The 19,974-nt window shown below is 45.9% G+C and overlaps 1 protein-coding gene across 1 annotated transcript in view; it reads right to left on the reverse strand.

Annotated features, from left to right (window-relative positions):
• Positions 1–19,974, reverse strand: part of CSMD2 (CUB and Sushi multiple domains 2) — a 513,762-nt gene that overhangs the window by 161,360 nt on the left and 332,428 nt on the right. Inside the window, 4 exon segments of the mRNA XM_057305507.1 lie at positions 651–807; positions 10,530–10,699; positions 15,377–15,565; positions 16,966–17,181. Of these exon segments, the coding sequence (XP_057161490.1) occupies positions 651–807; positions 10,530–10,699; positions 15,377–15,565; positions 16,966–17,181 (732 nt within the window).

Here is a 19,974-nt window from a genome sequence, read left to right on the forward strand (position 1 = left end):
CTGGATACATCACATTTTGTTTATTCATTTATCAGCTGATGGATACTCACTGCATTTTAAAATAACCCAGAAAAGCACATTTCTTGGCATCTCCTAGGCAAGTACAGGAGCTCAAATCAATGAACACAAGGGCCGTGAAGCCCAGGTGTGAGCATGTAATCCCAAGTACCCCAGGGCTGCGTACAAACCTGGGTACTTTCTGTTTTTGAAATCTCGGGAGTAAAAGTCAAAGCTAAGACCACGACTGAAATCTTTAGGGAGTAGTGCAAAAGAACATAATTATACATTAGTGTTTTCACGTTTTGCATCTGGCTGTAGCCGAACCTTATTTTATAAATGCTGTGATTAGGAAAGGCTTTGTTTGGTTGCTTTAGTTAAAAGCCTTGGCGTTTGTATTTTGGAAGTATTAGTGAGTAACAGGTATGTGTGACTCTCAGTTATCCACAGATGCAAAACTTAGAGTAGATGTCAAGTGACTGCTTACCCAGAGCACAGGCACAAGGTCTTAGAGGAACAGTCCACTCAGCATGTCCCAGTCAGAGAAAACAGAACCTTCTAAATGAGGAGGGATGTCCCGGAGCCCGACCTCCCTGTTTGGGGGACCAGGGAAAGCCTGACTTATAGTCCACTGCAATGCAAGAAGGACTTACTGGAAAATTGCAGCTCAAAGCCCTTGCTGGTGTTTTCGGCGTCAGTGATGAAATCAAGCCACAGACTGCTGGATGTGCTGTTCAAAGTCACCCCCATCATCTCTGAACGGCTGAACACCCCCAGCAAACGGGCAGAGTTGTTGTTGCCGTCATAGACCTGGATGTACGAGAGGACCCCAAACCTGATGTCAGCATGGCCTTATTTTGAACAACAGTTTCTCATCCCATAGCCTGCATTCCCAGACTTCAGCACCAAGCCCAACTTTGGAGGGGTCATGAGCATCAGACGCAGGGAAGATGGCACAGGGAGCTAGCAACGGAGGGAGTCGTCAGCCCCTCTCGTCTCACCTCAGTGCCATTCTGTGCTCAGCCCGTCTCGGTGTGAATCCAGCCTCTAGAAACTGGTTGCTGTTCTAACTTTTCCAGTGGAGCTCTGCTCTGCCCCCCAACCCCCAGATGGCACTGGCTTCCTCTTCAGGAATCTGGGGAGGCCAGGATGGGGCCGCCTAAAGGCCCAAGCCATCTGTTCCTGCAGACAGGCACACTGAAAGCATTCGACATCTCTACACTGCTAAACAGTCCTGTCCTTCCAGACAAGACAACTGTCCTTCTGCCCAGCCCCACCCCACTGTGGCAGTGGCCTGTCTTGACTACCCTCCTAGACATGGCCCCTGGGATCTGGCAGCACAGAGTTAAAATGACCCACGTGTCATGGTGCCTTTCCTTTCCCTAAGCTCATTCTCTGCCCCTTCCCTCCTAAATTGAGGGCTCCAGCAAGGGCCTGCTGGGCTTGCCAGGGGTGGAAGCATGCAGGCATCTGGCTTCCCCGACGCCCATCTGTCCCCTGAACTTCTGAGCACTAGCAAAGACAACCATCATCAGAATAATGAACTGGCTCCCCAGGTTCTGAGGTTGCTGCTCCTTTCCAGATAATTGTACAAATAACAACAGAAGTTGTGATTGAGTGAAGGACCCCCCTAGTGCTCTGGTAAATATCAAAGATGGGATCTATGGGTGGGTGATGAATATTTGTGCATGGCTCAGGATGTGGTGCCAGCTGCCAGCAAATTGGAACAATATTTCCATTCTACTATTTATGAAGCAAAGCTTTCTAAAAGAAGCCATCCTTCAAGCTAACAGTGCTGTATATTACAGAGATTTGTTCAGGCCCCTGGGAGCCTCAAGTCTGTTTCCTGATTCCACGTACAATACCACTGATAGATGGAGAGAATTCTAGAGTTCCAACAGACAGAGAGACGACACCAGTTCAAAGAGTTTAGCCCACTGGGGCATCCAAGTTGCTAAATAAAAATATTTGTACCCATGAACACATATTGGAATTAATTGATCGAGGATTAATCGTCAACACTTGCTGATGTCAAAATATGAGAAACATAAGAGAAACAACCAGCTATCATGAACACCACTACTCATGGAGTCATTTTGCTAAAAAAAGAAAAAAAAATCAATCCTGAATTGTATCAAGTCACTGGATCCAATTTTAACTTATAGGAAATACAGAGGACAGAGCGATATATGAAATGATACTCTGGAAATATGTTCGACAAAACCCAGAATACGAAAAATTCCACTGGGCAAGTTACCTGACTTCCCCGACAAACAAATTACAAGGGATGGAGGGGAAAAAAAAGATGGAGGCAGAAACCTACTGCTTAAAAACCATATGAAACAACCAATCCAATGTATGGGCCTTATTTGGATCCTGATTCAAATAAACTATAAATTAAAAAAAAATATAAGGACATTTATGAGATAATTGGAAACTTGAACATTCATTGGATATATGATGATGTTAAGAGATTGCTGTTAATTAATAAAAGTATAATGGGAACAGGATTATTTCCTTAATTTCCAAGCATAATTCATTCTAACTCATTAAGGACAAAAATGTTCATAATGTGTCATTATGATAAAACATTCATTGCAGAAAACATAAAACAGAAGAGCACACAGAAGATAAAAACAACTTTCAGCACTCACAACATTTTGGTGACTATCTCCCCAGACTTTGTTCTATGCATGCTTTTCTTTCGTTCTTTTTCTTTTCGTTTCTTTCTTTCTTTCTTTCTTTCTTTCTTTCTTTCTTTCTTTCTTCCTTCCTTTCCTTCTTTCTTTCTTTCTTTCTTTCTTTCTTTCTTTCTTTCTTTCTTTCTTTCTTTCTTTCTTTCTTTCTTTCTTTCTTTCTTTCCCTTCCTTCCTCCCTCCCTCTTTCTTTCTTTTTCTTTCTTTCTTTCTTTCTTTCTTTCTTCCTTCCTTCCTTCCATCCTTCCTTCCTTTTCTTTCTTCCTTCCTTCCTCCCTCCCTCCCTCCCTCCCTTTCTTCCTTCCTTCTCTTTCTTTCTTTCTTTCTTTCTTCTTCTTTCTTTCTTTCCCTTCCTTCCTTCCTTCCTTCCTTCCTTCCTTCCTTCCTTCCTTCCTTCCTTCCCTTTCTTTCTTTCTTTCTTTCTTTCTTTCTTTCTTTCTTTCTTTCTTTCTTTCTTTCTCTTTTCCTTCCTTCCTTCCTTCCTTCCTTCCTTCCTTCCTTCCTTCCTTCCTTCCTTCCTTCCTTCCCTCCTTCCTCCTCCTCCTCCTCCTCCTCCTCCTCCTTCCTTCCTTCCTTCCTTCCTTCCTCCTCCTCCTCCTCCTCCTCCTCCTCCTCCTTCCTTCCTTCCTTCCTTCCTTCCTTCCTCCTCCTCCTCCTCCTCCTCCTCCTCCTCCTCCTCCTCCTCCTCCTTCCTTCCTTCCTTCCTTCCTTCCTTCCTTCCTTCCTTCCTTCCTTTCTTTTACAAAAACAAGATCCAACTATAGATACTATATGGTAACCTGCTCTTTCACTTAATATAATGTTCATTTTTTCGGAGCATTAAATATTTTTCCCCAACAGCATTTAAACAACTGCAGGAATTTTCATCATAAAATTAAACCAACCCACACTATACTTATTCACACATCATTGTCCAAAATGTGGGCCCAGGCAGATAAGAGGCATTCAATGAAAGTACAATAATTAAATAAACCAATGTTTTCTTCTAGTATTTTGTCCTTAACTCCACCTGGAATTCATTTAGGCATATGATAGGAGATAAGAGTCTACTTTTTTCTCCTTGGTTGATTAGCCATTTAACCAAACACTGTAAATATTCCATCCACCACCAGTTTTAAATCCACCTTTATCACATAAATAGTTATACACATTTGGTTTTGTCCGGCACGTTTCTATTCTACTCTATTTCTATTGTGCTACCTACTTGTCTTTTCCTGTGCACGACCCACACCATTTTAGTTACCATAGCTTTATCATATACTTAAATATTTAGTAGGGCAAGTCCGTTCTCATTTGTCTTCTTTTAACTTAAAAAAATTATTTTCCCATGTTTATTCTTCTAGGTAAACTCAAGATGAACTTTCTTAAATTAAAAAAAAAAAAACACCACCACCACACCTCCTGTCCCCCCCCAAAAAAAGACGACACCCCAAAACAACTTGTGTAATTCTGACTGATTAACATCATAGGTTATGGGTTAGTAAGAGAAAAAGTCCACCTCCATGATTTTGAATCTTCTTACTCATATACATGGCATCTGGCTCCATTTAATCAAGTTGTTCTGTATGCCTTTCAGTAAAATTCTGTATTTATTTTTGGGCATCCTTATATTTTTTATTGCAGTTGGGAATTGGGCCTTTGTGTACATTTATTTTCTCACAGAATATTGCCTGTCTATAAGAATGCTCTGATGGTCCAGTTCATCATTATATACAGGGGATGGACTGGTCTCCGACAAATCCGAGAGAATCTGTACACGTCCATTACACCTGACCTTCTTGTTTCTATCAGATGTTTTTATTTTCTTCATCTTTGTTGCAGTATAATTGACAAATAGAAATTGTATATAATTAAGGTGTACAACTTGATACTTTGATGCACACGTGCTGTTACATCTGACATGACAGTTCAGTGAGATGGCTGGCTTAAGGACAGCTTTGTCCACACAGTTACAAACAATGCAAACACTCCCAGGGATGCTGCTACATGTCTGCTTGTACACGTGCTCGAGTTTCTCTAGGGCAGATGCCTGGAATGGAGAAGCTGGTTGCTGGGAAGGCGCATCCTCAATTTTGTTAGATATTGCCAGATTGCTCTCCAAAGAGTAATACAAATTTAATCTCTCACTGACACTGTATGACAGCTTTCATTGCTTTGTCTCTTTGCCAACACTTGGTATTTTCATGCATTCTAATTTTTCCCAATTTGATGGGTGTGAAATGGTTATCTTGTTTTAATTTGTATGTCTTTGATTATCACCGAGGTTGAGCAGCTTTTCATGCGTTTATCCGTAACTCTACTTTCCTCTTATGTGGGTTGCTTGTTCATATCCTTTGTTTATCCATGAATATGAAACCTCCCTGCATTTCGATTATATGTCCTTCAAAATAAAATTTCATAGTTTTCTCAGTAAAGACTATGCACATTTTTAAGACTTATTCCTAGGTGTTTTATAGTTTTTGCTTCTACTCTGAATGAGATCTTTTTTTTCTTTTCTGATTATGTTTGGTTGGTTGTAGACACATCAGCCACTTTCCTGAATTGTCTTCTTGGTTCTGATAGTCAATCCATCAATTCTTCTGTATTTTCTAAATAGAAGAGACAATTTTATATATTCCTTTCTAATTTTTATAGTTTCTCTGTTCCTTCTCTGATCTGATTGTGATGGCTTGAATCTGCAGCACAATGTCGAATACTACTGGAGATAGCACAACTCTGGTCTTGCTCCTGACTTTACTGGAAATCCTCAGGAAGTTCTGTCATTAAGAATAATGTTTGCTATAAGTGTTGGCAGGAACTTTTTTTTCCCTATTAGATTAATAAAGTTCCCTTCACAGTTTTGAGATATTTTAAAATCATGAATGAGTACTGAATTTCATCATGTGCTCTTTTGGGATGTACTGGGAGGATTACGTATTTTTGGCCTCTGATCTGTTTATAGGATATGAGGTTGAACCACGTGAAGTTGCTGATATGGGACCAATTTTGACCTACAAAAATGTCAATTTCATAGGGTTTGCTTACTGTGTAACACTGTGAGCTTTTCTAATATTGACACACCCTCACATTCCTGGAATCAATCCCGCTTGGTCACTTTTGCTTTCATACACAGCTAGATTGAATATGACATTGTATGTAGGGTGTTTAGATCTATGATCATACGTGACTGGTCTAATAGTTTGTTCTTCTATGGCTCTTCTTCAGTCTGCTATCAATATTTCTACTTGCCTCATTTAAATAAAATGAGTGAGGAGATAGATGCCAATTTTTCTCTTTTCTGAGTCAGTTTGCTTATTGGATTATTAATTATTCCTTGAACTTTTGTTAGTTTACCTGTAAAATAGTCAATGCCCGGGGCCCTTGAGACAGGATATGGGGGCGGATGTCCAAATTTTTAAGTAAGTATTGGTTTATTCAGATTTTTATCTTTTCTTGATACTAGTACTTTTTAATCTATCAAAATGTCCATTTTACCTAAAGCATTCAGATTTCCTAGCTTATATAGTTGTTCCTAAATATTTTCTGATTGTTTCATAATCTCTACTTCATCTCTAACTATGTTCCTTTTTCCGTTCCTAAAATTATATATCGGTGGCTTCTTTATTCCTTGATCAGCCCTGCAAGGTTCGTGTTTTTTATTAGCTATTTTTCAAGGAACCAGTTGGTTTTATTGACAATCGCTATTGCTTTTTAGTTCTATTTTTTCAGTCATTTTTGACTTTACCTTTAAAAAAGCCTCCTTCTCCCACTTCCTTTGGATTTATTGTTATATAATTCATGCTACCCAACTCCTTATTTATTTTTAACCTAGATGATGCATCAGAGACTAACAGAGGTATATTGAAATCTTCCACCATGACTGTAACTTTATTAAATTCTTTTTTACATTTCTAGCAGCTTTTATTTAATTTATTCATGCTATGTTATTTGGCACATAAAGTTTGACTGTGGATTGATTGTACATTTTATTAACATAAAAGAATCCTCTTTTTTAATTTCCTTATGAGGTGTGAGAGAAGTTCTCAAAGTCATCTTGTAATAAACTGATTTCATTTTCCTGTGCTTTACTCTCTTCCACTCAGTGCCCCCATCCCATTTTTTAATTGGGGATCAGGTTTCTCATCTTTATTTAATCTTTCCTCATCTCAGATTGCTCTGTTTTCATTAATGCCTATTTTTGTGTCATAAATATAAGATTCTCCCAAATCCTGTTAAGAATACAAAGTAGGAGCTGCTTTTAAAGTCTGTCTTCTTCGTCACTTACAGAGGGGCAATCAGCTCTAACTCTTCAGAAAGGTCCCCTTCTTCTGATCTATGGACTATTTACACATATTCAGTTAATTTTCTTGTTAGCACACCATTACAGAGGGAGTATAAAAGAGAGGAATGGAAATGCCCAGTGGTCTCTCGAGGGGAGCGCAGGAATTACATGAGAAGAGGCCACAGAAGGAGCTTTCCCTGCTCCTGGTGCTGAAGTAAGTGTGTGTGTGTGTGTGTGAGTGTGGCACCTCTTTCCTAATGAGCCTGACCACTCTTGTTAGGCACCAACCATGGCATTGCCTTACTTCATCTGGCTTGCCAACAAAAGCCACATGAAGCCCAGAATGTCCCGCCGAGAAGGAATGGTGGCTCTGCGTGGTCTCTCAGACCTAGTACAATTCCAGAGGGGCCAGTGGTGTGGACATCTGGTCCCTGCCAGCAGTGCCATGGCGTGTCCTCGGCTCCAGGCTCTGCTGCTCTGAGCTAGGTGGCTGGAGATGTGTTTTTCCTTCTGGTTTCTAGCACTTCATCCACAGTCAGGATTTCACTTCGCTTACGTGAATCATAGTTTGATTAGGCCCTTTCTCCATCTGGACTCTTTTTTGGATATTCCATTTGGCAAAAATTCCTTTAAGTGATATGTAAATGGTACCCCTGCCTAATTTCCGGTCGTGAGGCCACAGTCCTCCGCTTTTATATCCTTTCAGTCATTTTAATGGGGACCAGCAGAGGATGTAATTATGTATATCCATGTGCTTCATTTGCCCTCTTGAGCTGGAAGTCGTCTTTCCATTCTATTGCAATTTAAAGGCCTTTCCTGTCTTGTTGATGTCAGGTCAAAATTTTGGTGGGGGCCAAAATAAAAGGAATCAGTTCTAGGAGACAAGCTCAAGTGTGAGTAGGGGTGCGGTTTAAGGAATTTTCAGTTATTAAATGGATCAGGGGTCACAAATGCAAGCAAAGAGCCATTTCATGCGTCAGAAATACAAGACTATGTAGAAAGTTTGGAGAGTGGTCAGATGCATGGAATATTGTATCTTGGGCAATAAATAAGGTGTGGAGGAGGTGACAGGTCTCCTTGGTCAGGAGCTCAGGTGTGCACTGGGGTGTCTTTGGAGGGACAAGAGAGACCTCAGGATTAGGAATCCACCAGTGTTCTTGTAGGTGGGTGAATTCTAGCAGGTGAGGGCGAGGGCGGATCTCCTCGGAGCCTACTACTGCTCTGGGCAGCTCCCGCACACGTTCTTGTGAAGGCGGAGCACAGTGACACGCTGGCCCAGCAGTGCCGGGCAGCTGACGTGGCTGCAGGGCTGTTCTGAATCCTACCTGGGGAGCCATAACCCTGGGTTTCTCTTAGTTCTGAAACAGTTCTGCACCTGTTCATGTCGCAGGTTCTCCACCCTGAGGAGAAGACTTAGAACAGGAAGGGGTTCCAGGAAACCACCCCATCTCCCTGGTGCCTTGCCCTCCCTTCCCCAGGCCCTGTTCTATAGAAGTCTTGGGGTCCTGGGGTCCCGTGAGTGGCCTTCCAGCCAGGTCAAGGCACAGCCTTCTGAGGAGGACACTACAGAGGTCTGGACACAGGAGAAAGAGGGTCTTCTTTGACAAGAAGGCTGAGCCCACCATTAGACGGCTGGGTGGTAGGGCCAGCTGGGCAGGGAAGTCTGGGAACATCCCCTGGAGATATAGGAATTCATACCCTGCAGGACTACCTGGGGTCCTGCCTCCTACACAAGTCCTCCCTGACCCCTGACCTGGGTTTTATGGCTCGAGTCTTTCCCTTCTTACCCTGAATGCCTCAGAAAGTCTCTCTTCTGTCTTTTGAGCTGCTCACCTAATCCCGAGACAGACTTGGACAGGGCAGTTGGGTGTGCACACCTGTTGACTATGTGTTAGGTGCGTCTCTGAATCTAGACCACCATGCGGAAGAGGCTCAGGCACCAGCCGTGCTCCATGTGACCTCTGGCGGCCAAGGAGCCCCTCCCGGTCCTATCAGGCCAGACACACAGAACTGCTACTATATACTCCCTTCAAAACCTGAAACTTAGAAGTTATGTCTCCAAAATTCCTTCTTCTGCAGGGTTGATGACAGTCTTCATGCAAGAAGTGCTCTGCATTTCATCAAAGCCATCTGCAGCACTGGAGACAGGAAGTCACTCTGGCCTGGCTGGCCCCGGTTATATCCTCTGAGGTTCTGGTGTGGACGATGAACACATGGATGGAGAGAGGCGAGGTCTGGGGGCTGCCTGAATACATGGCCCTTGGAAATTATGAAGTCTTGTCTATTGCTTGCTTAAAAGGAGATTCACTGTTTTTCTGTCTGGGGAGCTCAGAGGTTGCAAAGTAGAGCTGAAGAAGCCAGTAATTGGGCCCGAATCCCCACTCGGCCACTTCCCATTTCTCTTCTATTTCAGGTATATCCGGTCCCAACCAGTCATCTCATGGGCTCAAGGATAATCAGGTAAGAGTGAGAAACACCTTCCAAATGCACACACACACACGCACACCCCCAGAGAACACATGCCCCAGAGAGTGAGTCAAGAATAGCAACTCTGCATAAAAAGCACAGTACACTCATCATATCTAGAGAAAATCCTAAGGGATGGGTATTATTTAATGCTTTCTCTTTGGGTTTTTCAGAAGAGTGACCTCTGATTGTTTCTAATGTCAAGACTTCTCGGGCTGTAGGGAATAAAACTGTATTAGGATAAGCTAAAAAGTTTCTTGGCATAGGATAAAAATGGACACACTCTGTGAGATTTTCCTTATAATCCATTTCAGTGAGGAAGCTCTTTGATAAATTCTCCGGAGTCCACTCTTTGATTACACACATACTCACACACCATATATTACTGGAGATACACACGAATCACATACATGCAAGGACATGCAAATCATAGGTGTGCTCAGTGTTGTAACGACCCCCTTTCTATAATCAAGTCCCATCACCTCTTTGCCTGACACGTAACTTGAATCCACTTGCTTTAACCCCGCTGCCACACATGGGCCATCGCCACGGCACAACGAGCTACTAGTCTACTGAAACATATACCCAAAATGTCCCCAGGTGCGCACACACATAAGAGACACAGAGACACGTATGCACACACACAGGTCCCTCAAACCAAGCCAGCACCTAGACTCAGATACACACACATGTGGAAATGTACATATAAAAGGATCCAGTTCCATGAACACGTGTCTACACAAACGCACATGCATATTCTTTGAGCTCTTCACTATCCAGCTTGACGGTCAGAGTTCATGAAGGAAAACCTGACCTACTGGCCCCTCCAGCTGAATGTATGATTATTTATCACACGGTCAGCCTGTTCTCTACCACACATGTATTTGAGACTAGCCAGTTCAGAAGTACACTTGAAAGCCCAATTCTTAGACCCTCACAGACCCTTCTCTTTTGGGTTCCCATCTTCCTCCAGATGAGTGAGGACAATATCCTGGAACTCAGGAGGGAAGATGAAAGTTTGGGTCATTCCCGCAGAAGTAAATGACTAGGTGCTGAGGGCACTGTTGCCTACTGTCCCTGACACGCTCTGTGAGACCTAGTGGTTTTACCTTGAGGACATCTCCTTCTGACAGTTCAAACGTCCTGGCTTTAAGCTGAATGCCTTTCCCCGGCTGGGTCTGGATGGAGTAGATGCATTCGTGGTTGTTATTGTAGTTCACAGGAAAGTTGGGGGACAGCAATGTGCCCTGAGTGCCTGTGACTGAATTCCCACACTCAGCTGGAAAGAGAATCACAATAATCACCGGTTAACCCCTATCAGCTACATCCGGAAAACAACTCACAGTGCTGGAGGACCTTACAAGGATGACACATTGTTTGCTCTTCGGCCTGCCCAAATGCTTGGTTGTCTGTCCATTCGTTTGCCTGTCTGTAGGACTGCTTATCAAAGTTGTTGTTTTTTTTTTTTAACATATCTGCCCACCTGTAGTTTTGCCCTGTTTATCTCTCTTGTTCTGTGTGTCTGTCTCTCTTCTGCAGGAATAGAAATGAACCCACCAGGCATCCTGTACTTTCTTAGTGGCATGAGGCAGCCCTTCCCCACACCCGTTCATCTAGTATCATAGCAACAGAATGACTGAGGAGGATGTCAGGGGTGGATGGGGGTGGTCAAGTGAGGAGAGACGAATCCTTTCAGTATCAGAGGCTAGAAACTCAGAGGGGTCAATGTTGAATAATTATCGCTAGCATCTTCCAAACTTCAGTCATTAGTCACAACAACCAATCCCATAAGGCAGGCATAATTATCATCCTTATTTCAAAAGTAAAGAATCTGGTACTTAGCAGTTCAGATCAAGTCTGTCCATTTACCAAGAGGAGGTGGATGAGAATTCAACCCTCCTGGTCTTAGAATTTCAGGCCACTGAGGCTTTGGGGAAACTTTTAGCACAGACCCACTGAAACCCTGTTTCTTTCAACAGCTAATGAATTCACAGCCTCTTCTTGACATCTTTTTCTCCTCCTCCAGAATTAGTTCTTCTTTCCCCATTGTTCCTGTACTTTTATTTATAGCAGTCATCACATTTTATTTCACCCATTTGTTAACATTTCTGTCTCTTCCACTGTTGATCCTTTAGGGCTGGGTGCTAGTTCTCTCTCCCCAGCCCCCTCAGTGCCTGGGTGGGTAGGGCCTGAGCAGGAGAGACGGGAGGGAGCTCAGTGGCAGGGCATGGCTGCAGAGCCCCACAGCTGTCCCTCTAGGGTCTTTAATAGTTGTAAAGCCCCTCCCTGTGCTCCCTGGTATCAGAGGGTCTGTCACATTGCACCCCAACTGCTTGTTACTTGCCTGAAATCCCCACCCAAAATGTGAGTTACTTGAGGGCTAGGGTCATGCTTAATGAATCTAAACTTCCAAGGCTTAGCCCAGATTGTCTGTAAAATAAATATTTGCGAAATGAGTGAATGAATGAATATGGAGGACACAGACCTCAGAAGATGCACAGTCCTAAAAATAATTAGGTTCCAGAAGGATGAAAATACAAGTCCAGATGGCAGGCACATTACTTGTATGGACATATGGGGAATTGGGAGCACATCTTGAATCTCTGAGGTTGATGGTAGCAAGTCTGCTTTCTCCAAACCAACCCTCGGTGTCCCTATTCTGGGCACAGTCATTGGTGGAAGGGCCCTGAGGTCAATCAATGGGGCACACAGTTAGCACTAATAGTCCTAAGCCTGAAGTGTACTAGGTCAGGACAGTGTAGATAGAGCTTGTGATATAGGAACATTCAGAGTTGAGCCTCTCGTGGTCTTAGTTATACCCTTGTGTGTTCTCTTGTCCCCAAGGCTGCTCCTTAGACCTTCGAAGGCAGTGTCCGTGTCCCAGGACAAGTCCTTGCTTTTTCAATAGGCCCATTCCCTGGGCTCTGTCCAGTTCAGGACAGCTTCACTCTCCTAGTTTACATAAGCCATTCCTACATACTGAATGTTCGTGGCCTCAAGCCAAATCCATACATTGACGCCCTAATCTTCAGTGTGATGGTATTCCAAGGTGGGCCCTTGGCAGGTAATTGGGGTTAGTGACCCCACAAGCTGAGGAACTGACCAGAGCCCTCTCTGCCTTGTAAGGACAGCAAGAAGACTGCCATCTTCAGGCTAGGAGAGGAACTTAACTAGACACTGAATCCGCGGGCACGCTGATCTTGGACTGCTTGGCTCCAGAGCCATGAGAAATAAATATCTGGTGTTTAAGCCACCCACGGTATTTTCCTATAGCGGCCTGCACTGACCAAGGTGGTTATCATTTGTCTTAAAGCCTGTCTGCAAAGTGTCCAAATGTGCATAACGAATATGCTGAACTGGGGCATACGACTAAAGTGGTAACTGTGGACAGGAGCCCTGTGGGCATTTTCTGGGGGCCCGGAGACGAGGGTGGGGATTTGGGGAGGGGGTGCTGAGGGCTGTGCACATGTATTACCCAGTCGTGTCACGTGGGCAGCACCCTGAAGCAGCTCTGCATTATTTCTGGAGTCACACACTATTCCCCTCCATCTAGGGAGAGGCATGGGGAGCAGTAGGATGAGCATGGACTTTGGAGTCAGACAGCTGAGTTATATCAACACTCAGACCTTGGTCTCTTCATCTGCCTTTACCTGGGCAATAATAGCATCCATATAAGACTACAGAGAATAAATGCATGAGATTTTGTGATAAAACAAGTGAGCATGTGGGAAGTGGTTAGCATATAGTAGGCTCTCAACAAGCGTTATCTCTGCTCTCTTTCCCCATCTATCTCAGGTGAATCTATGCAGCTTACCTGATTCCATCTGGAGCCCTAAATGCCTGTGCTCTGGGGCTGGTGGAAAGCCTGAGGAACTTCTTAGAAGTATGCATTAGCTGCCCATTGTTCACAGCACCCTCACTAGTCCTGATGCCTCTTGCCCTCTGCCTCGTTCCTAAATTTGGCTTAAGCCAAATGAAGCATGGCTTTGGCATGTTATTGGACACCTTCCCTGGCCTTGGCTTCCTGCATGATAGCTCTGTGGTCACCACTGCCCCAGTATCCTCTCCCCCACAGCCCGACACCTTGATGAGGAGAGACACAGAGCTGGTAGCTTCAGATGGGGCCAGTCCTTGGCCGATCACCAGGGCCTGACTCCCTGCCAGGGCCTTTGTCTCAGGCACCAGGGAAGGTACAGGAAGGTAGAGGGACATGACACTTGCTTCCGGGAGAGTTTCCAAAGTAACAGGGGAGCTGAGCAGATGCACTGAAAGCTAAACACAAGCATCAACGGAAACAAATAAATGTTCCAGAGAAACAAACAGTCATATGCACAGGAAAGTCCTGCCACTGACTGGGGCGTCTGTGACTTCTGTCATCTCCATCAGAAGAGGTCTCGTTAAGGGCAGGGGCTGTGTCTTATCCATCAGTCTGGGGCTCTGGAGGCAGAGGGTTCACTCTTCTCCATCACACCGGGGCTCCCAAGGACAGGGCCATGTCTCCTTCTGCAGACCGGGGCCCTTGGAGTCAGGGCTGTCTCTTTCACATCGAGTCCAGGGGCCCCTGAGGTCAGGTTACACCATGAATTAGAGCCCAGGGCTGTTCATCTTCTTCACAGCTGGGAATGTTTCCTGGTAACGCGGTGTGGGCTAAGACATCCAATTTACACCCACAGTGCCTGTGGCAACTGGGAGCGTCCCCAGGGTGGGCATTCCCATGAAACCTCTAGCCTGAGGCTCTGTTGCAGGGCTGGTGGTAATTAGAGGTGATTATAATTGCTGTGCATTATTAATAACACACGAAACAGAAGACAAATGTAATAATGAAAATGTTGTGAGGTGTCATGAACACACAGTAATTGGAATAATAAGTTAAAGAATGAGTTTATGTAATGAGATCAATGAGGCAAGAGCTTAAGGAGTGTGTGCATCTGCGGTCCTGGATAATCCCATTCAAGAAAAATTTCCCCCAGAACTACTTAGCTGAGGATGTTTTCCTGGAGAAGGAAAGAGCTGCGGGGGGCCAGACATACACTGAACCTACATGAGGGAACATGTAGGTCAGAATGTGCGTCTGGGTCAGGGTGGGTGGAGGCTCTGGGGGATGGTTACGGGAGAAAGGACAAACTTTGGGATGATTTAACTGGTCAAAATGGAATTCTGCACATATTTGTCTTAATGTGTGCCCTCTGAGACTGTAAAAAGTTATTGGTTATTGATAAATAACAATAAAAAGCTTACTGGCAAAATGGTGACCATTATACGGCAGCCCACGGGTTTATGGAGATTATGTCATCTAATCTGGAATGAAGCCTGTGAGTTACACAGTCTCGTCTCTGGGGCTGAGGGGGTTTGGTGGCCTGCCCGAGATTCTAACAGCTGGTAAGTGGCTGAGCAGAGACCCGACCTTGACCCTGTGTGACTGCGCAGCCCCAGCCAGGCCCATCTCGCCAGCCTGTTTACAACTGTCCTCCACCGAGCTGCGGGCTCCACGGAGATGCCTCCAGCTGGGCTGACCTCATGGCCGCTGCTTCAGTCAGTGCAGTGCTGCTTCTAGCTCTCTGGCATATTGGGGTCTCATGCAAGATTTCACTGTAAGCGCGAGTACCATGCTAACAGCAAGCACTAACCAGCCTGTGTTCCATCGGCCCTGTGCTGAGTCCTGAGTGAGCAGAGCCATCAACCTTATAAATGAGGGCTGGCCCGCAACTGTCCCCACTCCCTGGGATGTCACTCTACCTCCCCCCACCCATGGGGCCCGGAGCTCTGAACAGCCTTCATCAGAGCCTGGCAAGGAGGTTAGGCCTCTCACCCAAGGTCTCACTGCGGGCAAGTGTGTGCTAAGGCAGTCCCCAAACCCAGGCCTCTTGGTCCATGTGTGTTTCACTACCTCACAGCAACTGACTAACGTTTGGCCCACCCCATTAGTGAAGCAAAATGAAAGCACGTGACCACCTACCAACACACCTTGGCAGAGGCGAACTCCACAGGCGCCGTCTGCCCCCCAGGCACGTGATGCGGGCCGTGCCCTCCAGACGGTACCCGGGGAAGCAGGAGAAGGTCAAGGTGTCGCCTACGCCGAACTGTAAGCCCTTCCGGATGCTGTAGGCTGGGACCTCAGGCTCCTCACAGGGCTCCAAGTCATATTCTGGAAAAGCAGCAGGAGAGCTAGGGTCAGAATATGAAACATACAAACACCAGGGAGAAAAGGGCCAGAGATAAAGACAGAGGTCAGAATACACACACACTGATCCACAGAAGGTAAAGAGAAAGGAAGAAGGATCCTAAGAAGAACAGAGGCAAAGAGACATACAGCGAGGTGAGTAACATCACGCTTCGGGCGGTGGGGACGCCTCGCCACTGCAAGCAGAGAGAGGACAGGCGTTTCTGGAAGCATGCTTCCTGGGAGCATTTATGAGGATCCTTGACCTTTCCCTCCTCTGTCCCTTCATCCCCCTATTAACCCCAAGCCTCAGGGCTCAAAGTCTCTCCTGCCTCTCTCTCCCTAGGCATTGACCCAGATAAATTCAATCAGCTTGGTTCTAGAAGGTCAGCACGTATGACCCAGCCGAGGGCAACTTCCATCGGAAGAAAGAATCTGAATGCTTCAGTCAAAGCTATGTCTCGGCAATGCTGGCGCTTGAGGCAGATGGCAAGCATGACGGGGTGGCATTTATCAGCCTGGGATCTGCCCCATACCTCTAGAGATGGCACAGAAGCGACAGTTTCCATTGTCCCCAAGGGTATCTGCCTTCTGGGACACAGTGCCCTAGGGCTCTATGTGGTAAAGAGAAGGAGGGTCCCTCAGATGGGATGAGGCACAGTGGCTGGATATGTCCCACAGGCCAGAACCACCCAGGCACATGGCTGGTGGCTTCTGCTGGAAGGACAGTGTGGGGCTGAGCTGGGCCACATCCCAGTTCCTAGAGGCCAGCTATCTCCTGCCCATCCTGGGGGAATCCGTGGGACAAGAAGGGAGACTCTGGGAAGCAATGGGATAAGAGTGGTGGGGGTACTTAGGACCAGAGCAGTGAAGGGTCATTTTCTTTCTGAATGATGAATTAAAGAGCTTCTCGGGATTCCTAAACACAGAGATAAATCTATTACTACTAAATTAGCATTGGTGAGGAAGTCCCCAAATGAGACTCAAATACTCCAATATATTCATTTCAAATCCCCCTCTTACTCTTTTTTTTTTTTTTAATTGCTGGGGTCATGAAACAGTGGAAGTGAAATCAGCAGAAGAATCAGGAATCACTAGGGCAGGAGGGGACGTCTTAATCCAACCAGTTGGGTAGGTGATTTTCAGAGTGGATCTTAAACACCTTCAGGGAAGACGATTCCCCCCAAACCTACTTCCTAGACCATTATGGGGAGGTTCTCCTTGTGTCTAACCCAAGTATCTTTTGCTGCAGTGGTGAGGTCATTCTCCCAGAGACTGGAAAGTGGATCAATTTCCATCTGCTGGGAAGACCAGAGGCTGGCAGCAGAGGGAGAGACAGAATGTTCCGCCATCTTTTCCCCCCAGGGGACACCGACATGCTTTACCTGCGAAGGTGATGTTGAATCCTTCGTAGGACATGGAAAAATCGGAAATGAAGCGGACCTGGGCGGTGAAGTTGCCATAGAGTCCGGCACTGATGGGGGCCGGCAACCGCGAGCCAGTCAGCTGTCTCAGGGGCTGTGAGAAGCTGCCGTTCTCGGTGATGAGGAGGTAGTCGTGGCCGCTCTCCAGGTGGAAGGTGTGGAATGTAAAGAACACACCTGCCAAGAGACCGGAAGGCTCCAGGTGACAAACTGAGATGGTGGCAGCAGCCCTGTGCGAGATGGAATCTGCACGAACATTTCCAACTTGTGGATGTCTATCAGTGGGTAGGGGTGCGAGCGTGCACTGATAAGACACATGCGGGTGAACCGGAATGAATGTGCTTGAATGATCTGGAATATGCCATTTGTCCACAGGTCAGGGAGAAGGACAACCGCTTTATGGTTGTCAAATCTGAAAGATTTATGGCTAGGTCCAAAAGAATGCTGTGTAGCCTTTCATTCATTCATGGATTCACTCATTCATTTCTCAACAAGCATTTGTATATTTGATGCGTGCTTCCTCCGGACTAGGTCCAGGGCCAGGGAGGAGCCAGGGGATATACAGGACATTCAACAAATAGCTACAGTTCAGAGTGACAAATGCTCTATTGAACGTAGTTCAGAATGTGCTGGGGGCAGAATGGCAAGTACTAAACAAAAGCAGTAATATTCACTAACATTTCCGCACTAAGTATCTGCGTGTCACTACGTCATGTGTTTAGTTTTAGTTGCCCTGTAGTTGGCCCCTATCGACTGGAAGAGAAGATCTGAAAACTCATTTAATCCCACCCATAACTCTATGAAATTGGTACAACAATCCTCATCTTCATTTTGCACCTGAGGAAACTGGGGTACAAAGAGATAAAGTCACTTGTCCAGGGTTGCCCAGCTAGCAGGTGGCAGAGCTGGGATCTGGGTGCAGTCTGACTGCAGGGTTGCATAATAAACTGCTCCACAACACTGCTTCTCATGCTGAGGAGGGAGAACAAGGCAGGAGGTGTGGCCAGGTGGTGAGACGGGTCAGGTGGTGAGAAAGATGGGGTGGCAGGATCTTCACACCCAAAGCAACTTTTGGACTCATCCAGATGGCAGTCTGTGTTTGGGCGTATGCACGGCCATCCACACGTCAGCATGCCCACGGGAATATACGCCGTGGACGTGCTAAGGGCAGGTGCTTGGCTAGACTAGCGGGCTGGGTCCACTTGCTATTCAAAGTCCATGGACCAGCAGCATGGGCATCGCCGGCGAGCTTGTTAGAAATGCAGAATCCCAGCCTCTGTCACAGACCTTCTGAATCAGAATCTGCATGCTAACGAGATCCCCAAGAGATCTGGAGGCACATAAAGTTTGAGGAATACTTCTCTAGATAATTGCTGACAAGTTTTTGATAAATGATGGTTGGATCCAATCTCTCAATGCTAAAATATTTTAGATGATTTCATAGTCCTGCTTCTCGGTGGATAGAAGCCGGTGATCCCAGAGTATTTGGGATTCTATGGGTGGGGGTAGGGGAAACAGAACCCCATAGAGGTGGTGGAACCAGGCATGCAGCTTGTAAATGCCCTGTGCCCAGGCAACTGGGATGCATCTCTTGATCTGCTTCCTCAAAGGAACAGATCCCAAGCACCTACTAAGTGCTAGGCCTGGGCTAAGCAGTGAGAAATATCTCCCAGTTTAGCGGAGGAGACAGACACATCCATAGTGAGAGAGTGGGGGCACAAAAGAGTGACAACTATGCCTGGAGGGTTTGGAAGATTTCACAGGGTCACAGTCTTTGACAGGAGGGGTGTGAGCATTTTGGGGACACACAGGTATGTGTGCCTACATGTATCCTATCCTCCCGACAGATAAACACAGGTGCACACAAGAAACCATTCTCAGGCTACAGAGCTTGGGAAAAGGATCAGTGGAGTATACGTCCTTTCGCTCCTGGCTAGAACTCGGGTTGGGTGGAAAGTGGATCAGACACAGGATGGGGAACTGAAGTTGATGAAGCACTAAGCCTCACACTCCATCCTTTAGCATGTGAACACAGCCCCTCCATAGGAGGAAACATTTGGCTGGCATTCTAAGGATGAGTAAACAACTGAGATGAAGCCCCTGGGTTTCCGAGCTGTGCTGATTGCTTGGGGCTCTTTTGGCCATTGTGAGAAAATGAAGACATTGTCACAGAGATAGAGATGCTCCATGCCGGAGTCTGAATCCAGATTTGGTGTGACAGATGCACACACAAACCAATACTTTGCTGCAGTGGCCATGCCGAATCCTATGAAGGATGTGGACACCACGCCAAGCAGAATTCAGAGCTGAGGAAAAGGCCTGGGCTTTGGTAGGGAGGGGACACAGACCTGGGTCAACAGCCCATCTACCAGCTGAAGGGTCTGGGGTGAAGTTGCTCAGTGCGTCCTGAGTTCTAGTTTCTTCCACCGTAACATGGGAATGATAGCATCTTCTCATAGGTAACATTTAGTTCTTGGAGTGAGGAACAATTGGGATAGCAGATGCAAGCCCGCAGCATGGTGTCTGGCACACAGTAGGCATTCTTTTTGCTCGGCTTGTCTTAACTCCCAGGAAGACTTAGGGCTTGAAAAAATGTCAGTTCTGGGGTCTCAGCAAGGGCACATTCTTTGGACTCCTGAATTGGCCATTCCCTTTGGCTGGGGGGTTGAGTAATTCTGAATTTTACAGAGTTTTGAGTTTCCCCAGCTGTTCCTCTGCCTGCTGGGGATCAATCAGAGTCAGTAGTCTAATGGATCTGTTAACCTGAGCTACTCTTACAGGCACTGCCCTCTGGAGAAGGGTCTGGGTTCAGTTTAATTCAATTCATATAAATATTTCTTGAGTTCCTTATGTGTCAGGCATAGAGCCAGAACCTGGGGAAGCTGCAGGAAACAAGGCAGACATGTCTCTCAAAGAGCTTAGAGTCTGTGTGGGGGGAGCAGGAAGGCCAGGATCATGTGGGAGCCCACG

The sequence above is a fragment of the Ursus arctos genome, unplaced genomic scaffold, assembly GCF_023065955.2.
Source record: "Ursus arctos isolate Adak ecotype North America unplaced genomic scaffold, UrsArc2.0 scaffold_32, whole genome shotgun sequence".
Taxonomy (NCBI): Eukaryota; Metazoa; Chordata; class Mammalia; order Carnivora; family Ursidae; genus Ursus; species Ursus arctos.